This window comes from Littorina saxatilis, unplaced genomic scaffold (genome assembly GCF_037325665.1).
Source record: "Littorina saxatilis isolate snail1 unplaced genomic scaffold, US_GU_Lsax_2.0 scaffold_1245, whole genome shotgun sequence".
In the NCBI taxonomy this organism is placed as follows: Eukaryota; Metazoa; Mollusca; class Gastropoda; order Littorinimorpha; family Littorinidae; genus Littorina; species Littorina saxatilis.
The window spans coordinates 6669-31186 of NW_027128493.1; the positions used below are offsets into that span (position 1 = coordinate 6669).

The following is a 24518-nucleotide window of genomic DNA, read 5'->3' on the forward strand; positions in this document are numbered from 1 at the left end:
AATGGTACATGATATGGTGGTAAAATGACACTTGGCCTGAAAAATGTCGCCAAAATGGGATGGGGGCGAATTGGGATAACGGCGAAACAGGACTAATAGATCCCTTGACTTGGGGTAGTGCGACTCTGTCACTGCTAGCTTTCCACTCGGAGGAAGCGACCGGAATTTCCCAACGATGGGACATCCTAGTAATGAATTTTTTTTTTTTTTAATTCTTAAAATTAACAGAGTCGCGCTACCCCAAAAGTCAAGGAATTTCGTGTTTGTCCCTTGACTTTGGAGATGACAAGAAAATATCGGGCGCAAAAACGTGATTTGTAAAATTTTTCACAACATATGTCGCCTAGCGCCATGTATGTGATGAAACCATTCATATAGCTCTGCGGGAGCTCTGCACTTTTGGACGTCCCCATTTCACTGCTGTACAGCAAACATCGTCCCCAAATACCTGTTTGTTTCTAAAAAATCACGCTGGAGGTTGCATTTTATGTAATAACCTCCTGAAATGAGTTTTGACACTTTAGAATGGCATTTAACGCTCATTGAAGTTTTAACAAACTTTCTAACACCTAAAACATTCATAGCACCGATAACGTAATTCTAGCTCTGCACTTTGTGTACACATACGTCCCCATTTCACTGCTGTACAGCAAACATCGTCCCCAAATGTCTGTTTTTCTAAAAATCACGCTGGAGGTTGCATTTTATGTAATAACCTCCTGAAATGAGTTTTCACACTTTAAAATGGCATTTAACGCTCATTGAAGTTTTAAGAAACTTTCTAACACTTAAAACAAAAGAGACCCCAAATGCCTGTGTTTTGAGCAAGATGGCATTTTGATACACAGCCGACCCCAAATGACTGTAAAACCACCTATGTGTGTGTGTGTGTGTGTGTGTGTGTGTGTGTGTGTGTGTGTGTGTGTGTGTGTGTGTGTGTGAGTGAGTGAGTGTGTGAGTGTGTGTGTCAGTGTGAGTGAGTGTGTGTGTGTGTGTGTGTGTGTGGGGGGTGTGTGTGTGTGTGTGTGTGGGTGTGATCGCACATGAAATTTAGCCGCCATGTTCAGATCTTCATCTTTTCACACACGCACAGAAACAGTGATTCACGACAACAGTGAAATTTTAAAGCCACATTTTACAGAGTACAGTTTATGTTGACGTTTCTGTGTGTTAAAAGTTGAAGCCAAATTGCATAAAAGAGGTCACACATCTTGATCTCCCAACACACGTTCAGAAGAAGAGTTCCATAAATAACGAACTTTTACAGCAAACTTTTAAAGAGCACAGTTTAATTTGACGTTTTTGTGTGTTTAGTTGAAGCACAAAGAGGTGAACACATTTACATCTTGATCTCCTAACAAACGTGCAGCAAAAGACTTCTAAACACAAATAACAACATTTTACAGCAAACACAGTTTTATAGAGCACAGAACATAATTAAACTTAGATTACGTTTCTCGGTATTTAAATGAAGAAAAGTTGACTTAGCTAGCAAATGATAAAAACAATTAACAGTTCTTTTACACAATCTACACACATGACGTAGGAACTAGCACGTAAACGCACAAAGCAAAATCTGCTGACAACGCAACGACTTTTCTGATTCGACTGCAAAACGCGACCGAAGTAAAGTTTGTCAGAATGGCCAATTCTACGAATTTCGTTCCTCTCGGCGGACAGAATTTCTGTTCGTTGAGATCGGAAGTCACGTGTACTCAAACACCTGTGACGTTTTACAACCGAAAATGGCAACGAAACAAAATTCGTATTGCTTCCTAGTCTGGCTACTGACCTCCCACTGCTCGGTGATCGTAATGGCGTCAACGTGAACGTGTCCCTAGAATGGTCTTAGTCATTAAAATCAACGACAAATGTCGACGAGAGATGTGCAGCCCCGAGAAAAACTAAGAAAGAATTCATTTAATTTCATTAAATGTCTTCAAGTTTCTACCAACAGCGTTAAGCTTAAATCGCAGTTTTGTCTTGTCTTGTCTTTTCTGGAAATAATCCCCCGAAGTCCAAATCCCCATCCCGACCCCACCGTCCATCTTTGCGCCTACTTTTTTTAATGTTTAAATTGAAGCGTAATTGTGCAATCGCTTCAACTAAATGAGCTTTTTGAACACTTTCATCATAGTCTCTGGAACATAACCTGACACTTTTGAAAATCAAATCAGCACTTTGTATTGATAGACCGAGCCAGATTTTGTCGATCACATTTCGCGGCGTTAGAGAAGAGTTTCAACACTCTCCAGCATTCAGACGTGATCTAGTTTTCACGATGTTGGGAAATGTAGCTGGACGAGTTTAATCTTTCAGGAAGTGATGGCTCTTATTTGCAATTTTGGATCATGTTTTCTATAGTGTGTCTTTATGTTCGCGTTGATTTTGTATCGCCCCATTTTTCACTTGCTTCCTAGGCCTCCTTTTCTTCAGATTTGTTGTGAAATAGCTCAACAATCTCCCTTCTCCTTCCCCTTCTTCTTCGTTTGAAGGGTAGATGTTGTTGCTTTTGACACGTTTTGACAAATCCTTCTTTCTGGATCTTCTCCAAAAACACCCCGTGCCATGCCCTACAACACCCCCCCACCCCCTCCAAACCTTTCTTCGCGAATCTATTCTTCTCTATGCTTTTAACTGAAGGTGACTCTTCCCTCTCGTATCTCTCTGTCTTTCTCAACCGGTATCTTCGTCTTCAGCTCTCCCTTCTCGCCAAAAGTCAAATTTAAGGGGCTTACTGTCCGTCAGGTCTAAGTGCCTATGTTGGACATGGGTTGGTTTATACGATTTGTTTGTTTGTTTGCTTAACGCCCAGCCGACCACGAAGGGCCATATCAGGGCGGTGCTGCTTTGACATATAACGTGCGCCACACACAAGACAGAAGTCGCAGCACAGGATTCATGTCTCACCCAGTCACATTATTCTGACACCGGACCAACCAGTCCTAGCACTAACCCCATAAAACCAGACGCCAGGCGGAGCAGCCTCCCTTCTCGCTCGCTCTCTCCCTTCTTTTATACCCCCCCCCCTCCCCAACCTCCCTTGCAACGTATGTTTATATCTTAACATTTCTACTTGTTCTTCTTCTTTTACTATTTCTTCATTCCCTCCTCATCATGCCGTCTCCATCGCTTGTTGCTTAACTTTACCATAGTATGGCGTAACGCTACCTCCAGTATCTTATCGTCATGGATCTTCTTCTTCTTTTACCATTTCTTCATTCCCTCCTTATCATGCCGTCTCCATCGCTTGTTGCTTAACTTTAGCATAGCATGGCGTAACGCTACCCCCAGTATCTTATCGTCATGGATCAATTCGTCTGGGAGTGAACACGAACTCGGAGTGGTCGGGCCAAGCCATTTCCTGCACTCTACAACAGCCATGCAACGCCAATATTTCGTGTTAGCCAACTCGCTCCCTACATCCCTACACACTTCCCGCTTAATATATATTTTCCTTGGAATTGCCACATAGAATTGTTTATTACCAAACTGGGTTTTGTTTCTTCCTGCAGCCATCTTGTATTGGTCCTGATACGTTTTGCTGCCATGTTGTTCTTTAGCTCTGATGTGGTTAGCTCGCGGAGTCTGCAGCCATGGTGGACATCATTTGTTCAAAGTATCTCGACGCTCCTTAGTCAAGTTGCAATGTACACCGAATCACACGGCTTATTCTTTTGATCACAACGACAAAAATCAGTTAGTGAACCATCTTCTCGGGCGAGTATGGCTGCCTGAAGAGTGGGGTGGTGGAAAACGGTCGTACATGTAATCTTCCGATCTGGATGGCAGTCACCTTTTCTGTACAAAGTGGGCCCGCGAGTGGGCAGCACGGTTTCACTCAAAGTCAAGAACAACAGCAACAGCAATGATCAACCAAAAAAGGGCATGGGAATTAAGAGCAACGCCTTCTGGTGTCCTGATTCTACGTGACGTCATTCGAAAGGAATAGAAAATAATCAGAAAGGGTCCACGACTAAAGAATAATGCCCTTTTATTATCCTGAAACGCGATGCACAAAAAACATCATCTTCTCTTCTTCCTTGTATGTAATTATGATCACAATGTCTTCCTTGTGTCGCCAGCTGGAACCCTTTTCTCAGGCCTATCACCCCTACGCCCCCCCCCCCCCCCCACCCTCCCCTTCACTCTATAACACGCCCACCTGCTCTGCCCATTTAATGACAGAAAAGAACACATTTTATTAGGACGAAAATCAATTGCATACAGCAACAACAAGAACAACAACAAAACCAACAACAAACACACACACGTACACAAACAAGCAAACAGAACAAGAAAAGAAAAAGTTCTTACAAAAGAACAACAGCAACCGAAACAAAACGGAGAGGAAAGAGATTATTGTCTGCAGAGAACAGAGCTTTTTCTCTGTGGAGAATCGAGCCCCTTTTGTAAAGAATAGTTTTTTCCTATAAAGAACTGAGCTTTTTTTGTGTAGCTCGGACAATGGCCAGAATACACACCACGGCTTCAGAACACAAAGCCTGTTTGCTTGAACTACTTCACATATGGGGGGAGGCAGGTTGCAGAGGACCCTACAGCGCTGGATATGCTTGAAGACGACTAGGACGACACCTGCACTGCTACGCTGGAACAACCTTTCAAGATCCCATGCCCCCCCGCGGGCTAGGGGGAAGAATTTACCCGATACTCCCCATCATGTCGTAAGAGGCGACTAACGGATTTTGTTTCTCCTTTTACCCTTGTTAAGTGTTTCTTGTATAGAATATAGTCCATTTTTGTAAAGATTTTAGTCAAGCAGTATGTAAGAAATGTTAAGTCCTTTGTACTGGAAACTTGCATTCTCCCAGTAAGGTCATAATTATATTGTACTACGTTGCAAGCCCCTAGAGCAAATTTTTGATTAGTGCTTTTGTGAACAAGGAACAATTAACAAGTGGCTCTATCCCATCTGCCCCCTTTTCCCCGTCGCGATATAACCTTCGTGGTTGAAAACGACGTTAAACACCAAATACAGAAAGAAAGAAAGGATCCCATGATTTAAGACCCCCCCTCCCCCCACCCTTTAGGATTCCCCCCCTATTTTCCCCCCCTTTGTATGCTTGTTGATTTGTGCTAGTTTATTCTATAATGAATTTGTAAAGCGCCTGGAGCCAATTGATGGGACTCGCGCTATAGAAAAGTTATTTATTATTATTATTATTATTATTATTATTATTATTATTATTATTATTATTATTATTATTATTATTATTATTATTATTATTATTTAAGGCTGATCTTCAGATTGTCTGTTCATAACCTTTGTAAAGGTACCTTCATTTTAAGACTCGTTTTCTCTTCAGGACCTGCTTTTGTCAGAGGTTAGGGGTGGGACACATGGCGATAGATTTCTGCACTGTGTTCATCCCACTGCCTTCATGAACGCATGGCTATACATTTCTGTTAAAATACGGATATGTCCAGGTTTCTGTTCAAAAACGCATATATCCAGCTTTCTGTATGTTGTTTATCCTACTGCCTTTGCAAACGCATGGCTACAGATTTCCGTTGAAAAACGCATGGCTACAGATTTCCGTTGAAAAACGCATAGCTACAGATTTCTGCATTTTGTTTGTCCAACTGCCTGGACGAAAGCATGGCTATAGATTTCTGCACGCTCCTTAGGCCACACACAAAAAATAGTCTGTTTACAGTATCCCGACCGACCCTATTTTTTCGCGCGACCCCAGACTTTCTACCGACCCTATTTTTGTGCCTATGTTACCGTAAACAGACTATTTTTTTGTGTGGCCTTATCCTACAGCCATAAGTCTGGCCCGCGTTGATTCTGAGAGGATTCCAAGTGCATTCGACCTGCGCGCAAATCGCACTCGACCGCCATCTTGTCGTTCTTTCCTTTGTTCTGAAACAGGCGGAGTTATTCCCCCTTGGCTTTGCGGTCTCCTTTTTTTTTTTTTTTTTTTTTATTTGTTGCTTAACGTCCAGCCGACTACGCAGAGCCATATCAGGACGAGGAAGGGGGGGATGAAGGGGGCCACTTGTCAAGCGATTCCTGTTTACAAATGCACTAACCCATTTCTTGTGTCCCAGCAGGCTTTAGTAAAACTAAATTAATACCTACTGGAAGATTACCAGTTTCCAGTATGTTAAAATAGGCTTAACCTATCTACTGCTGGACTTACATCAGAACACTAACAGATTAAACTATACATGAATCGCGAGACAAGCGGCAAGAGAAGAGATTTTTGGAAAAAATACAGGTGAATGAGCAAGAAGGCAGAAAAAAGAAAAGAATTCATGAAGAAAAAGAGAGCATGACAGGAAAGAGGAACCAAAAATCTACCTAACAGCAAACTAGAAAGCTCCTGCGGTTCCAAAAACAGGAGGGGCCTTTAATTTCATAACCGCAGTGCCCCACTGCGGGATGCGGTCTCCTGTGAGGAGGTAATTTAGTCATGTTTTGTGTCAGGAAACATTTCGATTTTAACATTTTTGTATCAAAGAACTTGAAGAAAAAAGGAAGAAAGGCAGAGAGACTGAGGGAAACAAGCAAACAAACTACACACACAAGAAAACACGCAAACAAATAAGAAAAGACTAATCTGGTCACACGCGCCGTCATCATTAAAACATCTGCGCTGATCGAGCCAGAGTGAACTAAGTACTGGAACGCACAAACGCCAATATGGTGTGTCCGACATTTAAACAAAACAACGAAAAACAACAACAACAAAAACAAGAAACAAAACCACCTGTATGATTTTGTGGTGACACAGCAAACTTCTGTACTAGCAGTTTCTTCATTTGTTCCCCTCAGATAATGTGCAGTATCAACACCGTATACTGTATGGCAGCTCGCTTTCCCCTGGGTAACCTCACAGGACTATATAAATCTTGTCCTTATACTTATCCTTATATTCTGATGGATGAGAATAGCATAACAAAGGCACGACGGTTCATGCACAATTTGTTTTTACACAGTATTCACATAACGACACACACCTGGTAGAACAGCTCTGATTTCGTAAACTTCGTTCAGCTTATGGCCCTATTCCTCACTGACCACGAATCGCATGATTCAAAATTTTGGCCACGAACTCCCGATTCCGAAAAATCGTAGTTAATTCGTAACAAATTCGTTGTAAATTCTTAGGCATCGTAGCTGAAGCATAATCGATTCGTAGGTATTCCGAACTCAATCGGGGATTCGTGGCAAACATTTTGAACAGCTCAAAACTGTTGCCACGAATTCCCGACTGCTCAAGGATTGCAAGAATTGACAACGAATATATACGAATCAATTTAAGAACTTCACGAACTGATTACGATTCAACTACGAATCTTCAAATTTATTTATCAATTCGTGGGATTCGTGGGATTCGTGGTCTGTGTAGAATAGGGCCATTAGAAAAGCACGCATTCCAATTAACTGAACGGGAGTCTCATTCTCTAATGAATTAACAATCCTCATGCCGGATCAGCATGTTATCTCTTCCTGATCCTCAGACGCTTACGGTAGAATGGACAGTTAATTACAGCATTTAGATATTGAAGCCATCCCTTAAACAGCGTGAATCTATGCAGAGAACTGTAGCTGGAAATATAGTCCACATATAGACATTATGTCCTACTCCTCCTCTATATGTGTGTGTGTGTGTATGTGCGTGTGTGTGTGTGTGTGTGTGTGTATGTGTGCGTGTGTATGTGTGTGTGTGTGTGTGTGTGTGTGTGTGTGTGTGTGTGTGTGTGTGTGTGTGGCTGTGATTGTGTGCATGTATGATCGTGAGTGTATCTATTTGTCTATGTGGATCTGCATATATATGTCTGTGTCTGTATATTTTAGTCTTCTGTCTGTCAGCCTATCTGCATGTAATCTTGCGTATATGTATCTGTCTGTTTCTCTGCGTGTACATTCGAGCGTTCAAAATTAATTTTCAGCAGTGTGGTAAAGTTACATTAACGAACTGTACACCAAAGTTTTTGTTCAACAATGACACTGTTTTCTCAAAGAGAAGATAAAGATCTTCCAGAACACCATTCTCCTCCTCATTCCATTGTGTCAAAACACGTCTGGTGGAAACGTCATTCGTTCCCGTCTGGTGGTTCCAATCCCACTGTTTTCTTTACTGAAGTGCAAGAGAAAGAGAGAGAGAGAGAGAGAGAGAGAGAGAGAGAGAGAGAGAGAGAGAGAGAGAGAGAGAGAGAGAGAAAGAGAAAGAGAGAGAAAGATTGAGAGAGAGAGAGAGACAGAGAGAGAAAGAGAGAGAGATTGAGAGAGAGAGACAGACAGAGAGAGATTGAGAGAGAGAGATTGAGAGAGAGAGAGAGAGAGAGAGAGAGAGAGAGAGATAGATAGAGAGGGAGAGAGGTGGGCGGAGATGAGACACTGGTGTATAAAGAGAAAGACAGAGATAGAAAACACCACCATCTGATCTCGAGCTTCAACTTTGCGTAAGCTTTGTTTTATTTTTTTTATTTTCGATTCCTGTTTGTTAACGATTGTCCCAATTGCTTCACCCCATCGGCGTCGTTTTCACAAATGAAATGTAATGTCTGTTAAAGCAATGTGTGTTGCGTGTAGCTGTTTCGTGCAATGGGCCTAATGGGCATGGGAGGAAGGAGATAACGGAAGGGGAGGGGGGGATTGAACCAAGAAAACAAGGAGGGGGTGAGGTGTTGGGAGGGCTGGTGTAAAGGAGGGGGTGGGGGAGAAACAGGGACAGGGAAGAAGGGAGGGGGAGAAAGGAAGGAGAAGTGAATAAGAAAAGATGATAGGAAAGAAGAAAGCAAACCAACCCTCCTCCACCCACAAATAAAAGAAAAGAATAAAAATAATGAACAAACAACGAATTTAAAGAGAAGAAACGGGGTGACACGGACGGCGACCCCTTCTTGAACAAAGATCAAGTTTCACATTCGATTTGCGATAATGTTTCGTGCAAACATGTTTAAAAGAGGTTTTTGTTGCGCGTTGAAAAAGAAAGAATTGTTTGTGCGCAATTGATTTAGCCCTTTCAATGAGGAAAGGAATACCCACACGCTAATTTGAGTTAGCACGATGCATTGCAAGAAGAAGAAAAAGAATAAGAATAAGCCAAAGGGAAAGAATAAAAGAAGAAGAAGAAGAAGAAGAAGAAGAAGAAGAAGAAGAAGAAGAAGAAGAAGAAGAAGAAGAAGAAGAAGAAGAAGAAGAAGAAGAAGAAGAAGAAGAAGAAGAAGAAGAAGAAGAAGAAGATGAAGAAGAAGAAGAAGAAGAAGAAGAAGAAAAAGAAGAAGAAGAAGAAGAAGAAGAAGAAGAAAAGCGCAAGAGAAACACTATAAAGCAGAGGAAATGAAAGCGACGGAAGAAGAACAAGTTGCGTAAGGCGATATTACTACATTTAGTCAAGCTGTCGAACTCACGGGTTGAAACTGAACGCACTGTTTTTTTTCACCAAGACAGTACAGCTTCGTCAATCCTCGCGTGAAGAAAATCGCTCACATCCCACGTGCAAAACGTAGTGATATTGACACGCCAGATTAACGCGGTAGCGTATTATGCTAAGCAGGAAAGCGCGCTTTTCTGTATTCTTGTTAACTTTCTGAGCTTGTTTTGTATACAACCTATCATATCTATATGTTTTTGGAATCAGGAAATGATCACGAATAAAATGACATCATTTTTGGATCGATTTCTTAAATTTTAATCGTAAGACTAATTAATCTATTTTCGTTAATTATGATAACATTTTAAGAGTAAACATGACATATGTAAATATTTTTAGATTCAGAATGTGATGAAGAATACGATAAAATAAATTTGAAATCTGTTTGCGAAAATTCGATTTTAATGACAACTTTCCTGAGCAAACTCATTAAGTAATGTGTAAGCCTCCAAACTTAAATGCAATACCAAAGTCCGGGCTTCGTCAAAGTTTACTTGACCAAACTGTCGACGAATTTAGTTGAAAAATGAGAACGTGACAGTGCCGCCTCAACTTTCACAACAAAGCCGGATATAACGTCATCAAAGACATTTATCAAAAAAATGAAAAAAACGTCTGGGGATATCATACCCAGGAACTCTCATGTAAAATTTCATAAAGATCGGTCCAGTAGTTTAGTCTGAATCGCTCTACACACACACACATACACACACACGCACACACACACACACACACACACACATACACCATACCCTCGTTTCGATTCCCCCTCTACGTTAAAATATTTAGTCAAAACTTGACTAAATGTAAAAAGTAGAATACGGTGAATGTGAACAAAAACGAGTCAAGATGAAGTATTAGTCCTTGGGGGGAATGAGCGAAGAAAAAGAAGCACATTTTAGAGAAGAAATTGAGAGAAAAAATATGGTGGTGAGTTTGGGAAATGGCTGTTAGGTATGCTGAATCAGGAGAGAGAAAAAAGAAAGCCAGAAAGAAAGAAAAAAAGAAAGAAAGAAAGAAAGAAAGAAAGAAGAAAAAACAAACACATTTCCGTTCTTATTTAATAATATCGGGTCAAACTTTCCCTAACTTTAAAAACAATCACAGCAGAGAGTAAAAATCGTCAGTGACATTTCCTTGTAAGCAAACCGGTCGTATTGCTTTCGTACCCAAATAATAACGATTTCAAAAAACAAAACAAATTAAAACAAAAGAAGAAAAGAAATTTAAACAACACAGAGATAAAGTTATCTTTACAATACAATTGTTTCAACCTTCACATTTCGCACTGAAGACCGCAAAAATTCAATGCTCTTATTCTTTACCCACAGATGCTAACTATTTTAGACCGAAGCCGAAAGAAGTTACAAATAAAGTCATACTTTTACACTCCCCTCATTTTGTTTGGTCTACAGACCTCAAAACTGCCGCTGTTCAACTCTTTTTTCTTGCCTGTGTTATTGTTGGCTTCCCCTCGAGTAGCTTCCCTTGCTTCTCTGTTTTTGTCATTTGTTGGTTTGTGCAGTGCAGTTGTTTTGTCAGTTATTCTCCTCTTTATCTGTTCTATCGTCTTTCTTCTTCTTTTTTGTGTGTGTATTTTTGTGTTTTTGTGCCTGAAGAAGACCCTTAGGTCGAAACGTCGCTGTTATTCGTTCCGTGTTCGTCATTTTAACGTGAGTACATTGCTTTTTGGTCTCTTTATTGTTCCCTCTCACGTGCAGTCGCCATTGTTTAATACTCCAAGAAAAATAATTCTAACAAAAAAGAGAAAAAAATCGGATTGTAGTGGGATTAATTTCACTAAAAACAATTCACAAGCGTTGACATTTACGGCAATGACAAGATGACGCAAACACTTCTTTTTTCATCGTCCAAATCCAACACTTGAGCGTGGGTGTCTTGACACTAGTATGTGTTCTGCATTGATCCGCCGTCGGCACTTTACGTCCTGGTTATATCTTCTGCAGACACGCAAGGATAACCAAGATTCCTCACAGACACTCAACTCAACGACAACAAACTTCACACGTTCTGCGCTTTCGGGTCTTCCGGGAATCATAACATCTAAAAAATAAATTTAAAAAATAAAAAGGTGAAAAATAAAAAATAAAAAAGGCAATAAATATTTCAACAAAAAACTAATCGTCTTCGGTGTTGACATCAACATGCATCAGCTTTCTGACAGTTTGGTGGATATTTTTTAGAAGGCTCAAAACTGTTTTTAACGAATTGAATATCATATCTTGTTATCAAAATGCTACTTCGTGTTCTACATGTAGAGCAAAAACTATGGGCGATCCGTGTGAACAGTTTTACGAGCTGTGCCAACGGTGATTTTATCTCACAAACAGACACAAAATGCAATAAAGTATGCATTGTAATGTTGCGCTGCAGGAAGCCCGTATGTTTTACTGCTTCCAATGAATGAAGAGTTTCAAACCTAAAGCAGGAAGGCATCACACAACCTAGTGTAGGCTCCAAACGCGGAAAAGCTTACCCCCAGAAAGCATTTTTTTTCTATCACGTCGTTCGGAAAATGAATTATCAAAAGAAAGTGGACAACTGATTGACTAAGTCTACATTCTTATTTTGTGTGTTCAAAAACGCTATGTCGTGCTTACTACACACGACTTCATTTGCTTTCCATGCGGGGGGAGGCTGGAGTGGTGGGAGAGGGGGGATGAGCAGGAGAAGAAGAAGAAGAAGACAAACGCCTATTTGTTAACATTCTGCGAATGTAGGCTCTGTTTGTCAGCCATAAACCCCAAAGCACTTCCACGGTTCGCATAAGAAAAGCCAATTTACTTGCCATAAAAGCGAAAACACTTGGCGCCATAAGCTTGTCATATTCACTGCATGGCGTCCTCTCTCTATTCCTCTCAATCTCCCATAAGAGAGTGTCACAGGAGAAATGGAGTACCGTTCGTGATGACAAGCGAATTGAATCTGAAATCATAATCTGTGTTAATTACTGACCTTGGATTTTTTTTAGAAAGGTTTTTGTTCTTATTTTCTCCGTTTTATCTTGTTTGGTTCTGTTTTATTTTTGTGTGTTTTTGTCTGTTGATTTTTGTTTTTAAAGATTTCTTCTCACTCCCCCTAACCCGCGGGGGGTAATTTTCGAATAAAGCGATCTTTTTCTTTAACCAGAAAACTAAGATAGATTTCAGGAAGGAGAAAAAAAAAGACACATTCGAAAACACTTGGTGAACGGTCATTGGCCTTTGACAGATTTTTTGTGTGAAAACATTGACATTTTCAAAACACATACATAAACAAACAAAAACGCGGGGAAATCTAAGCCGAACTCAACACATAATAACAATTCGTATTTGTAATAGTATTTTTGTCCTGATGTTAACTCACCATCCACCCCCCCTCCCCCCTCCCCCCATTTCCCATAGTAAAGAAATGTATGTAATCACTTTGCACTTGTAGTGTTTTATTATTATTATTATTATTATTATTATTATTATTATTATTATTATTATTATTATTATTATTTAAGTTATTGAGACATCCCAGTGCACTAAGGGATTTATAGAGCAAATCGAGAAAATTCATTATTGAACGAAGCGCATAGCGCTGAGTTCAATAATTATTTTCGAGATTTGCTCTATAAATCCCTTAGTGCACTGGGATTGTTTCAATAACGATATTGTCAGTACCGCCATAGAAAAAAGAAGATTCCAAACGCACACTTTGCTACGCGCATTTGAATAGGTATAACTGTGTGGTCAGGTCGTGTACAGTAAGATCTACTTTTGTGTGGGCCGGTGTCTCAAGTGTGTCGTGCTTTCGTCACACGCATTTTAATTTCTGTTGGTAAATTCCAGTGTAGTGTTAAAGCTGAACAGTGATGATCTTTCAGAGAGACCTCATTTGAACTCTGAGAAAGGACTCTGCTCTTCATTATTTGCGATTCGAAACCTTCAGTCGAGCGTCGATGGATTGACTGTGCGGAGTGACTCCCCTTGAATTGACTACCCCACGACACGAAGGACTCGACTGTTCGCACATTTTCAAAATAAATGTGGCATATATCTCGTGTTGTATCTTCACTCATCGGGGAGTCTGATACTAAATACGAACGGTAAGAATGCTCTGAACCCTACACGTATTATATCCCCATCGTTTTTTCGTTCACATTTGCCCAACATGTTAATTTGCTGAGCGGGGTTTATGTCGTCTGCTACTGCTAGGCTAGAACAATCGAACCACTGCAGTCTGCACTGTCACTGAGTCTGCACGAATAAGGCAGCCTGGTAATAAGTCTTATAATTATATGGTAAGAACGTTCTGAACCCTACACGTTTTCGATTACGATTGTTCTTGCCTTGAAATAATAATTCGGAAACCATTCATTTACTGAACTGATGCAGTCGTATTTCAGTGTAGTCTGCTAGAGTCGATCGAATCAGTCTTCCAAATGCTGTGTACGTTATCGGAATAACACTTGTGTTTTCTGTTAGCCGCTGGGAATTGTATACTAACTCATCATTTGGAAATGTGGATGATAAGCTACATGCCACTAACACGGCATATTATGAGAAGAATCTATGCAAGTCGGCGAAAATGAGATGAAACACAGCGGCTTCTAGTTTTAGATCACTGGCACTGGCACAGGCACATGCAATCTGTCAGAAAAAAAACCACTTCTGCTTTAATTGAGAAGCAGGGAATTTATGGTCATTTGGTATTGTGGAGAATATAAGCTACATGTCATTAATTAATTCTGAGGATGAGAGTACAGTCTCGCTTTGGCAAAGGGCGTAAGAATACGCTCTGTGGAAAAGTTAGCGCACTCCAAGAGTGCGCTAACAGATTTAAGCGCATCGCCATTAGCCAATCAACTGGTTCACATCAGTCATGTGACACCAGTACTTACTGACAATTATTATTATTATTATTTAAGTTATTGAGACATCCCAGTGCACTAAGGGATTTATAGAGCAAATCGAGAAAATTCATTATTGAACGAAGCGCATAGCGCTGAGTTCAATAATTATTTTCGAGATTTGCTCTATAAATCCCTTAGTGCACTGGGATTGTTTCAATAACGATATTGTCAGTACCGCCATAGAAAAAAGAAGATTCCAAACGCACACTTTGCTACGCGCATTTGAATAGGTATAACTGTGTGGTCAGGTCGTGTACAGTAAGATCTACTTTTGTGTGGGCCGGTGTCTCAAGTGTGTCGTGCTTTCGTCACACGCATTTTAATTTCTGTTGGTAAATTCCAGTGTAGTGTTAAAGCTGAACAGTGATGATCTTTCAGAGAGACCTCATTTGAACTCTGAGAAAGGACTCTGCTCTTCATTATTTGCGATTCGAAACCTTCAGTCGAGCGTCGATGGATTGACTGTGCGGAGTGACTCCCCTTGAATTGACTACCCCACGACACGAAGGACTCGACTGTTCGCACATTTTCAAAATAAATGTGGCATATATCTCGTGTTGTATCTTCACTCATCGGGGAGTCTGATACTAAATATGAACGGTAAGAATGCTCTGAACCCTACACGTATTATATCCCCATCGTTTTTTCGTTCACATTTGCCCAACATGTTAATTTGCTGAGCGGGGTTTATGTCGTCTGCTACTGCTAGGCTAGAACAATCGAACCACTGCAGTCTGCACTGTCACTGAGTCTGCACGAATAAGGCAGCCTGGTAATAAGTCTTATAATTATATGGTAAGAACGTTCTGAACCCTACACGTTTTCGATTACGATTGTTCTTGCCTTGAAATAATAATTCGGAAACCATTCATTTACTGAACTGATGCAGTCGTATTTCAGTGTAGTCTGCTAGAGTCGATCGAATCAGTCTTCCAAATGCTGTGTACGTTATCGGAATAACACTTGTGTTTTCTGTTAGCCGCTGGGAATTGTATACTAACTCATCATTTGGAAATGTGGATGATAAGCTACATGCCACTAACACGGCATATTATGAGAAGAATCTATGCAAGTCGGCGAAAATGAGATGAAACACAGCGGCTTCTAGTTTTAGATCACTGGCACTGGCACAGGCACATGCAATCTGTCAGAAAAAAACCCACTTCTGCTTTAATTGAGAAGCAGGGAATTTATGGTCATTTGGTATTGTGGAGAATATAAGCTACATGTCATTAATTAATTCTGAGGATGAGAGTACAGTCTCGCTTTGGCAAAGGGCGTAAGAATACGCTCTGTGGAAAAGTTAGCGCACTCCAAGAGTGCGCTAACAGATTTAAGCGCATCGCCATTAGCCAATCAACTGGTTCACATCAGTCATGTGACACCAGTACTTACTGACAATTATTATTATTATTATTATTATTATTATTATTATTTATTATTATTATTGTTGAATTGTTTCTTGTATTGTTTTTGCTCTCCCTCACCCCTCAACTCCCTTTTCTGTACATAGTCTGATTTCTTTTTGTTTTAGTTCCTTTTATTTGGTGTTGAATGAAATGTGTTTTTACTGTGTTTTTTAATTGTCCATGTACCCTCACGGGGTTTTATTGGAATAATAAAACTTGACTTGACTTGTATGACACTCACAAAAACACTTAAACCCTTCTGGCGGATTTGATTTGGAAAATAAGCTGACCTTTGCAAGATTTGTAAATGCCACACAGAAGATTACTTAAAAGACAGCAATAACTGCGACAAAAACCTATTCACAATCTCTAGCAAACAAGCAAAAAAGTATCAAAACTCCAAATAAAAACGAACGTGTTTACGCATGTGATTTTACTAGGAGGACTGGTGCACTTTTTCATTTTTTTTCCCTAAAAATACAGTTATCATTTTTGTGAATGAAAAAAAAAATCAAAACCATATTTCATGTTTTATTTCATTATTGTAATATTAAATAAAACAAAAACACGATTTGAAAACAAAGTCTCCATCTTTCCTGTTCGCCGCACACATTTCCGTTGAGGCATTGTGGTTTAAAAAAAAAAATTATGATTCAACAGCGCACAACGGCGACAACCCTTGGTTGATTGGCAGAATTGTTTTGACAGACCTTCTAATCGTAAAACCTTACCCAACGCCTACGTTTGCTAGCTGGAAAGACACAAGTGTCCCAATGCGAAATGTGAGCTGACAGAGTTAAAGTTGTTGGCCTTTTCTGGCCACTGCATTTTGACTTGATGCTATCTCACTTAACCTGCGCACCCAGCAGCAAATTGTTTCCAGCGAAAATTGTAATTCAAGCGTAATGCCATTCGACCTTTCTTTTCTTACGCTGATTGATATGCTCCTTTGAATCTCTTCTGCCTTAAACCATGTGATCAATATTATGCGCACAAGCGGCAACATTTCGCAGTTTTTAATATCTGCTGGCACCTGATTGCCGTACAATAAGGAAGACAAAAACAAAACAAAACAAGAACAAGAGGCGAAGCCTTCAAGGCTCACGTAAGAAATAGACAAGCAGTAACACAAACTCAATCACTCCGTCACACATACACCCACACACACAGTAAGCTTAGGTGACACTGTGCAAGAAAGAGAGACACTAGATCTAGATCTGTCTGTCTGCCTGTCTGCATGTGTAGCCTAGTAACTCACAGGGACACGACTGCCAACTAGTCTCGGCCCGCTCAAAATAACAATGACCGAGACTTTCAGTAATTCCTTCGCGTGACGTCTAACCCTCTTACGCCATAATGTGACGTCTTCAAATGTTAAAGTTTCTATCATATACACACACACATACACACGCAGAGACAGACAAAGTTTACCATCGCATAGGCTACACTTACGTGAGCCAACAACACAAGCACAGAGAAAACTATTGCTAAATAGCAGTCACCATGTAGAAGAAAAACAACAACAACAATACAACACTCATGTCTCCTAACAACAGAGCTGCACATACGAGAAAAATCTATATACATCGGTATAAAAAGCTCAATATCCTACAACCTTTCCTTTCTGCTAAGACTCCGGGGCAGGTTTTCCATCATCCCAAACCTTCCCTTCGTCGAAGAAAAAACAATGTTATACGAAAACAAAGGAACGAGACCAAAGGGAGATCACATTTGTCACCGTGAAAAATAAGAATGACGCAAACGTACAACCAAATTAGACACTCCAGAAACACATTTATTCTTTATTCAGACGGCTGGGCAGTCTTTGACAAAACAGATATGTTTTTAAAAAGTTGTTATTTCTTCGCTAACGCATCCAGAGACTCCCCTGAGGGTATAAAAATACTGAATTATTTTGAACGTTTTGAATTATTCAGAAAGTGTAGGAATGTCAAAACTTTGCAAAAATGATGTCCGAAGAACAAAATAAAACTCTTGATGCATGGGCAAACAGGTTGGTATTGTATTTTGTAAGCATGCATGCCCCCTCATAACCACCAAAAATGGCGAGAGAGATGAAGAGAGAGAGAGACTGAGAGAGAGAGAGAGAGAGAGAGAGAGAGAGAGGGAGAGAAAGCGAGTGAGAGAGAGGGAGAAGAAAAGATAAAGAAATAGGTAAAGAGAGAGAGAGAGAGAGAGAGAGAGAGAGAGAGAGAGAGAGAAAGAGAGAGAGAGAGAGAGAGAGAGAGAGAGAGAGAGAGAGAGAGAGAGAGAGAGAGGAGAAGACATCACTAATCTAGCACCCCCTCCCCCCTGCTACCATCCTTACCAACCGACGAACCCCTCGACAACCAAAACTAGGATGTTGGGAAAGAAGAAGAACAAGAACAAGAAGAAGAACAAGAACAAGAACAAGAACAAGAACACGAAGAACAAGAAGACAATCAACCATTTCAAATCTCCTCTATCCCATCTTAAATAAACTCCCCCGACCAGCCCTACTACACCCCTTCCCATCCATCCACTTCTTCCTCCACAATGTTGTGCCACCCTCCCCCCCCCCCCCCTCCTCCCTACAGTGGTGTGACAAGGAGCCGCTGGAAGAGTCTATTACAAGCCTGGTTGCCTCCAATCACCGCTTCGTTCTGCAGCGACTGGGAGAGGTTGGTTGACGGGCCTCAAAGGGGAGGTAATGGGCCGAGCAATATGGATGCTACTTGCCTCCCTTTTCCGACAGATTGCCTCCCCTTTTCATCAGATGTCATCAGTCCCCAAATAACTTGATGTGTGCATGTGTCACTGACAAGTGTAAAGGGGGGGGGGAGGGGACTGCAGAAGGGGTCTAAGTAGGGCCGAAATGGGTGCATTGTTTGTAGGAGCACTCCCTGTAGGCTTGCATTCCCTGTATAAAGGAAACACGCCCACAGGAAGTGCACCTACAGGAAGTGCACCTACAGGAAGTGCACCTACATCTGTTCGACTCTGATCCCTTTTGCGAGAATAAGCGGTGGAGGTTCAGAGAGAATGCTATCTGAGGGAGGAATGGGCATTACCGGTTCAGTGAGATAATGTTCAGATGAGTATGATCGGAGCATGTAGTACGTAAGTTGACCTGCAAACAGAGACACGCACACACATACCCGCCCCCAACACCACACACACATGGTAGCTAAAGATATCGTGGAAGTCCGCACATTTGCACACACACGGTAACAAAATTTAAGTCTTAGCTTAGATTTAGTTATGACCTGGTTCAGCAGCTTACCTTGACAGTTATCGTATCGGGGCAAAGCAGTTTAATCAAATTAAAAAAACATACGACGGCTCTAGATTGTAAATCAGACCAAAAGAAATACATTTGCAAGCAACGGACATGGTAAAAGTTCATCTTTAATTCGCAACATCTCCATGGACTTGCATTTAATCTATAATGTTTGCCCATGTGTACATTTTCTTTCCTCTCTGCCTGTCTGATGCTGAAGTCTGTATGGTCATAGCACGCACAAGCATACTCAATCCCCGGGACATGATAAACACGCTACCACGCTAACCATAGACCATTTATCCTGGACCGCCAACTAGCTCTCTCTCCGGTCTTTCTCTCTATTACGAGGTAGCGGCCTCTCGCATTTAGGAACCTACGCTTACATGGCCTTTCAGAAATCAGGGGGATGTCATATCCGGTGTCGATTGTAAACATGGACGAAGTTGCTGAGGTAAGTTCTGAAAATGCTAAAATAAACTCAGCTAAAGTGCATATGGAACATGTTTTTCGATGAGTTTTGTTAAGTTTAGTTTGGAGTTTTGGAAAATCCAGTTCATTGTCACCTCCCATTGTCACAAATAACTGGAGCGTGCTTTCTTTTCACTGTCTTCGAATCGCTGGCCTTTCAAAACGGACGCTAAGCGCCCCTGAAAGTCGAGCGTCGTAACCTCGAAGGGTCACGTGACGAGTTGGCGGTCCAGGCTATTTGGTCTATGCGCTAACATAGTGGTACACTTGCCGCATTAACGTGGAACCACTGGATGAATGCAAAGTCAACCGAAATTGCCTGTCCGAGGGCAAGGAGAAAGGAGGAGAGATAAGATTAGACAAATCCTTCTTTTCGAGGGTTATGGTATACATAGCATACATATCGGTGTTTTTTGTATGCAGCCATCGCCCGGAGAACTCGAACTCGAACTCGAACTCGAAAACTGTATTACCGAGGGATGATAGCATTAGGTCCATATGGTCCTTTCTTACAGCTAGTCCCTACTATAATACACACATGAAACAAAGAACAAATATGAAGAATTTATATAAAAAAAAATTAAACAAGAAGAGCAAACGCTCGATCGAGTCACTTTCGCAGTTCTGAATATTATATGAGGCATCAGATGGACAGGAAGAAATTGCTATTCACAACACAATGAGTCACGTTCACATAAAATTTGAGCCCGGTCACTTTTATAGTTTCCGAAAAAAGCCCAACGTTAAGTTGTGTGTTGCCGAACAGAAAAGGCTAGTTATCTCCCTTGTTTTTCTGATAACGTTCGTAAAAGGCTACAGATGTAAATACTTTGATGTAAAGAATAATCCTACAAAGTTTCAATCACATCCGATGAACTTTGTCAAAGATATAAAATGTCTAATTTTTCCTTTGACGCTGACCTGTGACCTTGAAAAAGGTCAAAGGTCAACGAAACCATCGTTAAAGTGTAGAGGTCATTGGAGGTCACGACTAAACAAAATATGAGCCCGATCGCTTTGATAGTTTCCGAGAAAAGTCCAACGTTAAGGTGGTGTCTACGGACGGCCGGCCGGACGGCCGGCCGGACGGCCGGCCGGACAGACTAACACTGACCGATTACATAGAGTCACTTTTTCTCAAGTGACTCAAAAAAACCAATGGGGAAAGGTATAACAAAATAAAAATTAAAAAATTAAAAAGTGTGCTTGTTAATGGAAGCATACTATACACTTTCTCTTTTACACATCCTCACACACACTCGCACAAAGTGTACACCGACTTAGTCGTTAGAGAGGAACTATGAGAGAGAGAGAGAGAGAGAGAGAGAGAGAGAGAGAGAGAGAGAGAGAGAGAGAGAGAGAGAGAGAGAGAGAGAGAGAGAGAGAGAGAGAGCTAGAGAGAGAGACAGACAGACAGACAGACAGACAGGCAGACAGACAGAAAGACAGATAGACAGACAGACAGACAGACAGACAAACAGAAAGACAGATAGACTTAAAACAAGAGGAGGGAAATGAACAAGGGGAGAAGAAACGGGAGTGAATTTGACGTGACAGAAACAAAATCGGACGCCAGTATTATTACTGTTCAAACAGGATTACATATACATGCATTTGATCCCTTGCATTGCATTTCAACAATAAAGGGATTCAAATAAACACCAACAGATTATTCTTTTCCTGGCATAAACCTTTCAAAACACGTAAACAATGCGACAAATCCGTAAAATAGCTCGTTAATACAAGACCCTACGCTAATGAATATTTAACAGCAATAATTGAGCCTCGTTTGCAGTCGCGCCAGCCTCGCTCTCATCTCTGCCCGACAGGTGGCGCGGTGAATTTGTATTCCCGACATGCATAGCGAATCTCGACCGCCCATTTCTGACATGATTGCAATTTAAAGGGGAGAGAAGAGTGTCAACAATGGAATGGTAATTCAGAGTTATCTGACTTCAGTTTGCACGCTCTCCTGGCATTCGGGAAGTTTCCAGTGACAGTCAGCAGTGCTGCGTTTTCCATTATTTGCGTGACGCAAAGAGGTGTCGGTTCCATCCTGAAGTCAGGTCAAAATGAGTTCGGCTCATTCTCTCCCTGACAGGATGCCTTGAGTTTCCTTGTCTGGCAAGGAAACCGATTTTTTTTAACATATTTAGAGCTTTTTTGTAATGTATTATTGATATAAGCAGATTCGCGATCGTCGATAATGATTTTTCATGATGTTTTGTAATTTTTAAATTACAAAGGAATTGATATGTAAGACAGTTTCAAGCGAGCTATTTTTCGCGGCTGTATTTACTGTGCAAACAACTCTAAATATGGCAAAAGTGTCACGTGATAATCAACCGTTTGGTTTCGGCGTTCACTGGCGCAGACGATTTTTTCTGTAACCAGTTGACAGTGATGAAACCATATATTACGGTCTCCTTCCGGCAGCAGTCCCAAAATTTCGACTTGTTTTGACCTTAGAACGATGTCTTTATCATAACTGTGAAGAACAGAACGGAGATCACTGTCGAAGTCGGCCAATCTGCAATCATTTTCGTCTCGCGAACACTGATCTCAAATTTAGATCAGTGCTCGCGAAAACCATATGGGAGATAACTCTGTATTTTTGTTTTGATAGATTCGCGTAGGACTGTAGCGTCCGGTCAGGGAGAGAATGAGCCGAACTCATTTTGACCTGAGTTCAGGATGGTGTCGGTTCATCCTCTAAGCGCGTGATAATTTAAAAGAAAAAAGTGCATGTGACCCATAAAAAGTGCAAAAAGAGACTCAACGCCATTCTTTTTATCTTTGAGGACGTATCCAAAATAGTGCCAATTTCGGAAAGAGAACAAATTAGCCTGCATCCGCCCCACATGTTCTGGGCTTAGGGTAACCGTGTGATATTTTAGGAGTATTGACCAGAAAAATGTGTACCCGATTTTTGGTAATTGTGACAAATTCCACCACATGAGGTGACCTAAACAGAGATCCTTATACACATATCGTAAGCGGCTAGCTCCCATTCCCCACCATAGCGTCCCCCCACCCCCCCTAACAAACAAAAAAAAAGGCGCTGCATCGTTCTAACACATTAATCTTTTTTACCTGAGAGAGTCATACAGACAGCAAAAGGCTTTCAATGTCAATTCTGAAGAAACGCTTTGAGGATTTCATTGTCTTAAACGGGTACCACAGAAAGTCATGAAATTAGAACACTCCATTTGGAACGCCACACGGAATATTAGAAATAAAGGAAGAAAGTCACGCAATAAGATTCATCAAGGTCTCTCCCCACTGCCTACAGGGGAGCTGTTATCTTGTTTTTATGGCAAAGTGAATTCCAGACAAATTTCTCCACTTTGAACACTTCAGTCACAGTGAGACCCTCTCCACTTCAAGATTTCCAACCACTTTCAGGAACCGGAAGTGGAGGCTGTAATGGGGGTTATGGGATTGCTGTAAGTGTCATGAGGGTTGCTGTTAGCGGCACGATAGTATTAGAGACTATTGCGCATGCGTGGGTGTGGGGCCGGCGGTTTGAGCCGGGAGGGGGGGGAGGGGGTAATGTCAAGGAAGAGGAGGTGTTGGATATAAGTTCTAAGAGCGTATTGCATTATTCCTCTTCCTAAGAGTTATTTCGTTCGCTCATTCGTGTGTTTTTTCTTTTGTTCGTTCCATGTTATAAACAATGAACTTTTGGACAGTCTGACCCGGGTTAGAATCGTGATATGACAGTAAGAGGCTCCGCTCACATATGTAACTTCAGCAGGACCGACGACGCACTGCAGATTATCCCAGCCCGCTACACGTTGCATGAAAGGAAAACAGGCCAAGTACTCGTCATAATCCCTATCGCGGCAGCGTCGTCTGTGCCGCTGAAACTGCGCAGGTATATTCTGCCCATTAAGTAATGTTCCCCTGCATCGGATTTCCCCGCCAGAGCAAAGAGTCACGCAAATGAACAGAAAAGGAATAACTGTGCAAGACGCAAAAGAGATTAAGTTGAAAAAGCTAACTGGCACAACGTGGGGCGCAGATGCAGCAATCTTCAAGAAGATGTACGTGGGCAGCGTCAGACCAGTACTTGAGTACGGAGTGACGGCATGGGGCACAGCAGCCAAGTCAAATTTTGACAGAGTCAGCAAGGTGCAGAACCAGGCGGCCAGAATCATCACTGGCGCCATGCGGTCAACCCCTATCCAAGAGCTGGAAAACATCATGGGCCTTGAGCCCATGGAAGACAGAAGGGACACCAAACTCCTCACCCAGGCAGCTAAATTCAAACGACTGCCAACTCACCCCATGAAAGACAGACTGTGCCAACCAACAAAAGGAAGACTGAAGAGAGGAAGCTTCATCCACCAGACGAGGGTGTTGGAAAGGAGACACCAAGATATCCTGGACCAGCAACCCAAAGATATCCCCCAATACCTTGAAAACCCAAGCTGGAGTGATGAAGGAAGACCCCAGATACGCTGCAGTATTCCTGGCGTTGGCAAGAAAGACTCCCAGAGCTGTGCTGAACTGAAGTCTCTCACCATTGAACACATCCACAACTCCTACCCCCAACGCCAATGGACTCATGTATACACTGACGGATCTGCCGACCAGGCTGTCAGAAGTGGTGGTGCCGGAATCTACATAAAGTACCCAGGAGGTCGAGAAGACGAACACATCTCCCTCGCTACTGGCCTCTACTCCACCTAACTTCAAGGCTGAGGCAGTAGCGCTCCAGACAGGTGCAGCCCACATTGAGCACAGTCTACTCTCCTCCAACAACGTTGTGTTCTTCAGCGACGCAAAGTCAGTCCTGCAGGCCTTAGACACTGCCAGAGACAAAGAACTGAATGACCTGTCATCCGCCTTGACCTCCCTGTGCAGAGCCCACACAGTCGTGCTGCAATGGGTCCCCTCTCACTGCAACATACTAGGCAACGAAGCCGCAGATACTCTGGCAAAGGAGGGCACTACGAAGGACCAGAATGACAGATCAACCACCTTCAAAGAAGCCAAGACCATCATCAAGGCCAAGCAACACAAAAAGTGGTTGCAGCAGCACCCACACTACAACAAAAACG

The 24518-nt window shown here is 41.7% G+C and overlaps 1 protein-coding gene across 1 annotated transcript; it reads left to right on the forward strand.

Annotated features, from left to right (window-relative positions):
* The first annotated feature begins 23496 nt into the window (after positions 1 to 23496).
* On the forward strand, positions 23497 to 24147 carry LOC138956853 (uncharacterized). The gene has a single exon (XM_070328082.1). The coding sequence runs from the start codon at positions 23497 to 23499 to the stop codon at positions 24145 to 24147; it is 651 nt and encodes a 216-aa protein (XP_070184183.1).
* Positions 24148 to 24518: the final 371 nt, after the last annotated feature.